This window comes from Crocodylus siamensis, chromosome 2, assembly GCF_052110815.1.
Source record: "Crocodylus siamensis isolate JL-2025a chromosome 2, ASM5211081v1, whole genome shotgun sequence".
NCBI lineage: Eukaryota > Metazoa > Chordata > Crocodylia > Crocodylidae > Crocodylus > Crocodylus siamensis.
The window spans coordinates 57,965,640-57,974,228 of NC_143396.1; the positions used below are offsets into that span (position 1 = coordinate 57,965,640).

Here is an 8,589-nt window from a genome sequence, read left to right on the forward strand (position 1 = left end):
ATTTATAGTACTTAATAGAGCGTACATAGATCTTTATATTTGCTGTGTCCCTTAAATGTCATTGGAACATTTGGACTTAAAGTGTACATATATCTATTTAAATGTATCACCTTTCATCATCTTTTATCCTCTACTTTCTATATATAAAGTAGCATCCTAGAACAAATTATGAAAGTAATGGTAGTGATAAAACTATAACATGAGTACAAATTAAAAATCATTTTAACATCTACTCGGTAGAGAGCGTGCAATTCAGGAGATGCGTCGACATGGTCTTTCCACATCTTCTCTACGTTCCTCATCTCCACTTAGTTCGACATTAAGATCTCCTTCGCATTCTCCAGAGCGTGCAACCGCAAGGTCGGTTGATCGTGTAACAGCAGAAAAGTAAGTTTTTGATTGCATCATTGGGTTAATTGTCAACTTTGAAAGTTAAGGGTTGTTTTTTTTTTTAAACTGAAACTGGAAAAAAAATCAAAAACCCAAAGCAACTTATGTTTTGGTGTATATGACATTTTAAACATTAATGCTAATAATTTAAAGGGTGCTAAAACCACTAAAAATATTAACTTAAAACACTGCCTGCTAATTATTCTCCAAAAGCTAAGGGATTTCTACTTTTATTTCTTTGTTTATAGAACAGGACTGTCATATAAATTCACAGCTTTTAAAATTCTGAAGTTATTAAAACTTTTCAATAATAGGTCAGGCATGCCTACCCCATGTCTGACTGAGTGGCCTGTACTGGCCAGAACTTGGACATTTGTACAGCCTAATGAACTTCTTTCCTTGCATCAGTTTTGTTTGTACAGTATGCACTGCATCTCTCCATGTCAAAAGTAGATGATTCTCCAATATCTATACTATATTCAGAAATGTCAATATACTTTGTAAGTCTCTTGTAAACAGTCCCTGCACCAGAGCTTGCCTATGTAGTCTTGCCTCAAAGATATACAAAAATCATATTGCTCTGTTGATAAAAAGGCTATTTTATCTAGCTAACTGACACTAGTATGGTGAAAACTGCTTGTGTGGCTAATACTCTGAGAGCCAGAGGACTTCCTTTTACAATATTAGAGGGAAAAGAACCATTTATCCTTCCTCTTTCTTTGTGCCTTGCAGTATCCAAGCTTCCTATTTTTGTAGAGAAAAGCTAAGGCTGTTTTCCTCCCATATGAAAACAGTAAGGACTACAGGCCAAAAATTATACCCATCTAACCTACCTTCTGTTCAATGATAGATTTTTGGCAACACTTGCCTACCATTCAAGCCATATGTAAAATAGCAGAATGCAAACATGTGTGAAGAGATGCTGCTGGCTTCTTCCTTAGTTTTTGCCTCGGTGCTTAATGTACTGTAAAAGCTTTGTTATCCGGCACCTGTGGGTAATATGCCGGTTACCTGACAGGCCTGAACAGGTGTCTTTGCCTGTTCGAGCTGCTGCCCCTCCGGCTGCATCAGTGTGCCCGGGCACAGGGAGGAGGACCCCGTGCAGGTTGTTGTGCCCCAGGCCATGGGGGCTCAGCAAATCTGGAAGTGCCATGGTGGGCACTTCCAGTTTTGCTTTTGCTGCGTCAACTGGCATGCTGGTTAATTGAGCATGCTAGTTTGTAAGGTGCCAGATAACACGGCTTTTGCTGCAGTGATATTTATGATCAAGAATAAGTGTCACAATTCAGTGTCCCTGAATCATGATTCTAATAATGATAAGTCTGAAATGCAGGTTTAAGGAGTCTTAATGTTAGCTGCTGGCCCTAGAAACTGCTTATTAACATCAAAGGTGCTAAAATATATATACCAAAAGTAGATAAGATAAATACTAGGGGTGCACTGATAAAGAATTTTTGAGCCTATACTAATGGCTGATTATGAATGAGTCATATTGGACGATACTGATCCAATTGCCAATATGCAGCCCAGCAGCTTTGAGAGCAGGATCCAACTGGTAAGTCTGCTGGGGAGAAGGGGCAGAGGGGAGGGAAGAGGCATAGAGGGGGAGTAGATTGAGGCCTCCATAGTGAGGGAGGGAGGGAGTGGTGCTGGGGCAGGTGCTGCCCTACCAGGGCATGGCGTGGAACTGAGGTTGTGGGGGGAACCCCCAGGGGAGGCATGGGGGTGGCACTGGGCTTTTCCTGGCGGGGGAGAAGGATTGGCCAGGGCTATGCTTGGGGCAGGTGGTGGTGCTGGGAGAGGGTGTTCGGGGGGGTTATGGCGAGTTCTGGGGTGGCTGTAGCCCCCTTTGCCAGTGCCGCCACCACATGCCCCAAGCGCAGCCTCGGCCCAGGCCCACACTCTGGGAAGAGCCTGGCACTGCCCTGGCCCCAGCAGACAGCCTGCCTTCGCCCCATACACAGACCTAGGGGGCGTGTGCCTCCCCGGGAGGTGCGTGCAGCAGCAGGAGCTGCTCCCCACCCCAAATGAGCTGCTTGCAGCTCCATTCCACACTCTGCCCCTCCCTGCTCCAGATGGGCAGCACCTGCCCGAACCCCAACTACACTCCCTCATCACGGGGGCCTTGATCTGCCCCCTCCCCCATGCCCTGTCCTTTCTCTCGGCCTCTTCCTCCCCCCAACAGACTTACCAGCTGGATGCTACTCTCCACACTGCTGGGCTGACCGCATGCATGCTGTGGCTACGTGCATGCATGTGGCATTTATTGGTGACATTATCAGCCCAAAAAAAGCCAATAATGTAAATTTTCCTTTTACTGATGCTGATACGATATTGACTGGTGTATTGGTGCACCTCTAATAAATACAGAGACAAAAATTTGTATGGTGGGGAAAGAGCGCACCACTTCATCACCTAGGTTTCTAGTTTGTATGCCTCAGTCCTCCCATTCGTACCTGTTGCAGCTCAATGAAGAGTTAAAGTCAAAGGACAGTGAAATAAGCTCTGGTTGTTCCTAGGAATCATTTTGTACTTTTTCCTTTTCTAGTGTGAAACAGACCAATGTTAGCAAGTGAAGAGTATATGGAAACCATTAAAAAATGTAATAGTATATAAAAACTCTCCTTTTCTGGCAAAAAAATAAGTGGGATTGCTCTTCGTAGACTTTTCCATCAGAACTAAGCTTTTTCTTAAGAAAGAAACATTCAGCAAAGTTTTCACTAATTTGCCCAATACTGTGTGAATTGTTTTGGCTTTTACAGTTTTCATTCTCCAGAGACTATTCCAGACCCAAAATTAATAAGATTTCTTTTAATTAATACCTTAAACCCTGCTTGGGTTCATTGTATTATTAATAGTGTCTCTTCCATTAGTATTGACAAATCAGGTGTTTCTGAAATTAGAGGTTCATAGTCAAGAATTCTCATGTACATCTTTTCCCCCCCACTTGCAATTCTCTTTTCATTTTATGCAAAAAGAGCCTCTCAAACAGAAGCAAGAAGATTAACTGGCCCATTGCTGAGTTTCAGATATGCTTGTGATGTACTGTCCTTACACTGTAATGTATTATGGTACTCTGCAGTGACAAATGCATGCTGCACCACTTAGGCCTTGGACCTATGTTCATTTGTGGCACTACAAAGGTCTGTTCTCTAGACAGGAGGCGAGTGGCAGGCTGATCCACTGCTTTCCTCCTGCCACCAGGGGTGCCTGACCAGTGAGCCCGATCACCCAGGATCCTGGTTTTCTCTGTTTAAAAATTGCAACTTCTCTGGTTAAAAATCCAAGATTCTGATTAAACCCTCCCCCACCATCCCTGTTTTTCTGCAGTTAAAATGAAATGCTACTATATATAGGTATCAGTTGAACACAATGTTTTATTAATATATTTACAATTTTAAAGCAGTTTGGAAGCGTACCAGTGTCTCAGTCATTATAGTAAAATAAATTCTAAACATCTATATATTTTGGCATTTGATTTTGGTTTTCTTTATCATAGAAAATCACAGCTCCTTCTGCCCTCTTTTCTCACTAGTACATGGCTCCAGCTGCAGCTGAGCAGCCCTGATATGCTGGTGCCCATCACTCCCAAGCCACAGCCCTGCTGCTCTGTTGCATGTGAAAACTCATGCCTTGTTAAATGAGTTACTCTCTAAAGTAACTCCCTGTCCTACCTTCTGCTTGACTACAGATTAACATGGCTAATTATCTCTCTTTATAAATGCATATGATGAAGAACAGAAATAAATTTAATATATTTTGTCCCAGATTGATTTTCTAAAAATACTGTTTTTTATTTTGAAATTTCTTCTCCTCCAGAAACGTGAGCTTCAAGGAATCTTAAGCCTAAAACAATAATAGATGGATTAACTTGTTACAAGGACTTCTGACAATTATGAAGTCTGGCATGAATTCTACCTCTGGTTTCTTCAGATCAGTAATAAGTTGTGAATTGTATATATGTGTAGAGTATAGTCAGCCTTACACAATTCTACTCTTTCAGTTACCTGTGGATGACCTGTTTATGATGGGTGCTTTTAATTGTTCCAATGTCTGCTTTTGTACCAACGCTGAAGTCTTATAGCAATTTTGTAAGGCTAATATAATAGCTCTATAAATATATTTGTGTAAAAGAATGAAGCTGGCTCTGGGTAACTAATATGACAGCCTCTGATTTCATTTTGCCACTTATTTCCATTTGCTTATATCAGATAAAACTCCAAAAGTTTGCACATTCAATGGTGCAGGGCAGTGTAAAGCAATGAAAGATTCTGTCTTTTTCTTTTAGGAAAAAAAATGCTGAGCCATAAAATATTTATTATGCATCTAATGGTTTTCTGTGTATTTGGATTTTTTACAAAACTTTTGTTTACACATCATTGCTTTTATACAACCTCGTATCATGACGAATGTCCATTCACTTTGTGAAAGCACTATCAATCTCAGAGTAGACTTTTTTTCTTAATCAAAAACAGTGCCATATCAATAACTGTCTTTTAGAAAAAAATTTTACACACAAATTCTTACGAAATATTGCTCCTAGTCTTCCATAATGTTTTTGTAATGTCATTTTTATTTTTAAATATTGTATTTTTCCAATGAAAAGCAATGGAAGAACACATTAATACTTTCAATATCATACGTAACTGAATTGTACCATATATGTAATGCCAAACCAAATCTGGAAATTATTTTCAAAATTATTTTTTTAAAAGATCAGAACAAAATCAGGACTCATTCATACAGTTGAGCTCAAGTCTTTAAAGTGGTGACAGAGGACCTTATATTATGGCACACATCTTCTATGGATGTGCAGTAAAAATGCATCTCTAAGAAATGTCTAATAAACACGAAAGACAGTTATTACCAATTTAGATCATAAAGCATTATTATGAGTTATCTTTAGAATAATTTATTGAAGTTCATTTACGTCAGATATTTGGACTCATAATTAAGTATTCTACTCCAATGTTTAAGTAGAATAGTACTAAGTATTAGAAAAATAATGTGACATTTCTTGGTGTTGCACATAGGAATTGGGAAGACAAATCTGCACTGTGGCAGTGCATCCATGTTGACTGCTTTACAGCATTCCATTCAAAATAGCTGAAGAAAAGACTGTATGTTATCAAATTCCATTACAGAGAGCAGGAAGGAATAGCATGACTTGAAGGAATCAAATTCTGAACTTTTCTATTCTTTGTCTCCCTTGTATTTTTGCACTAAGATTGTTACCGTTTTCATTTAATAAAGACATGTGTTTTAACTGGAAAATAATCGTTTAATATTCTAATTAAATGTATGCATACATAATTATCTGTTCTGGTCTTAATGTGGCGTGTTTTGTCATTATAAACTTAATGATATCTTTTAAGACTTTTACTTCCTTTTAACTATTAAACTTTCTAGTGTCAGGTCCTTTATCTGAGTAGGAAGAGCCTTCACCACAGCTATACAACAGGTGGTGGTCCACTGGCTGGCACTGTATCTGAAAGGGACCTGGGGGTGACAATGAACCAGAAGATTAATATGAACCAATGGTACGATGAAGTTGCCAGCAAAGCTAATAGAACTCTGGTGTGTATCAGCCGATGTGTTGCAAACGGATCCAGAGAGGTGCTCCTCCCTCTCTATTTGGCATTGGTGAGGCCACAGCTGGGGTACTGTGTCCAGTTCTAGGCACCACACCAGGAAGGTGTGTGGATAAGTTCGAAAGGGTACAGAGAAGGGCCATTGATATTATTAGGGGCCTGGAGGATAGACCGTATGAAGAGAGACTCCAGGAACTAGGTTTGTTCAATCTGAGCAAGAGAAAACCAAGAGGTGACTTGATAGCTGTATACAAGGGTGAACACCAAGATCTAGGGGAGCAACTCTTCAGAAAGCTACACCCAAGGAGGGCAAGGAGCAACAGGCACAAGCTAATTGAGCAAAATTTTAGGTTGGACATCCGAAAAAACTTCTTTTCCATAAGGGTATCTAGAATTTGGAACATGCTCCCAGTCACCCTCCTTGGAGATGTTCAAGAGGAGGCTGGACAGGCACCTCGTTGAGCTTGTTTGAGCCCAATAACCACCTGCCTATGGCAGGGGACTGGATTTGATGATCTTACAGGTCCCTTCTAGTCATTTAATTCTATGATTCTAAATAAATACTTAGTAGAAAGAATATGTGCTCCATTCTTTGGAATATACCACACTCCAACTGACTCAAAATCAGTGTTTGATCTAACTTTTTACTTCAAAATCAGGAAATTGTTCAGTTTAGTAACCAGCATGCTAAGTACACTTGTTAATTTCATTACTCTCAACTAACCTTTATATTAGTATCCAGATATTTGGAATTGAAGGTTTACCTAACACAGTTGATACTACATTACTATTCCAACATACTCAAGTATCCCAGTTTGTGGCATCCAGTTTGTAAGTTTAAAATGGCATTTCAAACTAGATTATATTGGATTTATTGTTTTATCTTTTTTTCTTATTTTATACCCTTTATTTGTAAGTAATGCAAATAAAATCAACTCAGTTATGCAACTTTGTTTTAAAATGACTTAATTTTGCTTAATAAGTATAGAACAATGAAAAAAGTTCTGAATTATTTCAGCAACTTTAATTTGGTGTGTGTCAACTTTTTAAATTCTTTCATGTTTAATTCTTGGTCCTAATATTTTAAAAACAAGCCTGCTACCATTCGGTGAGATTGTGATTTTTTGAATTGCAGGTATTGTGGTTGTTGTTTCGTACAGTGGTGTTGTATTTCTTTTGAGGAATAGTTTTTCTTTTGCATCAAGCTTGTGCATGATCAAGTACGACAGTTTCTCTGCTAATTGTAAGTCTCCCAATTGGGGTGAGTTGACAGACAGAGTAGTGGACACAAATTGTGTCATACAAGGGGTTATGACGAGCAAAATATTTTTGTCCTAGATTGTCAGGCTCACACCCTTTTCTACAGTTGTCAGTGGGAAGGCTAGAAAAAAATAATAAAGCAGAAGTAATACTTATTTATGACAGTCCCTTGTATAAAATTTATGACAGTCCCTGTATAAAACATTAAAATAGGGTAGTTGCCAGTAATGAAAAATGCTGATTTTTAACTGACTGCTTTTGAGGAAACAGTAGCTCTACTAGCCTGAATGGGTGATTTAAACATTAGAAAGATAAATTAAGCAAAAAAGACTTAAACTTCTTGCCCCTCCTTTTATGGTGAGGAGCTCCTTATAACAAGTATCATACTTATATTTTGCAGGTGTGCTTTTCCTTGAGTAGTAGATGTAAGAGTGTAAAAGTCCTCGGGCCCTACTGCATTTGGACAGGACTGCTCCAATGCCAAAGTTGAAGGCATTAGCTTCCATCATGAACAGGAAGGCTGGGTTGGGATATGTGAGGATGAGGGTGCTGTTTAAGGCTTGCTTGATGCAATCAAAAGCAGCTTGGGCCTCCAGTGTCTGATGGAAGTGAATTCCCTTTTTTTAGGAGGGCTGTTATGGGGCCATCAATACAGAGAAATTCCAAATTAATCTTCTATAAAAATTGGCAAGCCCCAAGAAACACTGGGCTGCCAGTACATCCCTTGTGGGGCCCACTCCAGTACTACTGCCACATTTGTGGGGATCCATCTGTAACACGCCCAGGACTAATTACATACACCAGGAACTCTATTATAATGCGTTCAGATTTGCATTTTTCCAGCTTTGGGTGCAGCTGGTTTCTGGATATGCTGGTCATGCTTTTCTTGGCTTTCAGAGAAGATGAGGATATGATCCAGGTAGACTACCACAAATCAGTCCAGGATGTCCTATTAGATGTTCAAGAAGTGCTGGAAGGTAGTTGGAGCACTGGTGCAATTGAATGGCACTGCCAAGTATTCAAAATGCCCATATCTAGTAAAAAAAACTATCTTCCATTCATCTCTTTGCCAGAAGTGGACTAAATTATATGCCCCCTTGAGGTCCAGCCTGGTAAGTATATGCACTTGCCCCAGTTTCTCAAATAGCTCATTGGTTAAAGAGAGTTGGTAAGCTGTTTGTAACCTCATTGAGGGCCTTATGGTCCACACACAATTGTAGGGACCTATCCTTTTTCTTAAACAGAATGGGATCACTTGTTGGGGATATTGAGGGATAGATGAGCCCCTTGGCCAGGGTTTCCTGGGTATATTCCCTCATTGCGCGTTGTTTGAGCTCTGGCATGGAGT

At 39.7% G+C, this 8,589-nt stretch overlaps 1 protein-coding gene across 2 annotated transcripts in view; it reads left to right on the forward strand.

The window, feature by feature from the left end:
* Positions 1-6,845, forward strand: part of CEP135 (centrosomal protein 135) — a 75,180-nt gene extending 68,335 nt beyond the window's left edge. For both annotated transcript variants that reach the window (XM_090035957.1, XM_090035958.1), the window contains exons 25-26: positions 241-387; positions 4,210-6,845. In XM_090035957.1, the coding sequence (XP_089892083.1) occupies positions 241-387; positions 4,210-4,234 (172 nt within the window). In that variant the 3' untranslated portion in view covers positions 4,235-6,845. The remainder of the gene's footprint in view (positions 1-240; positions 388-4,209) is intronic.
* Positions 6,846-8,589: the final 1,744 nt, after the last annotated feature.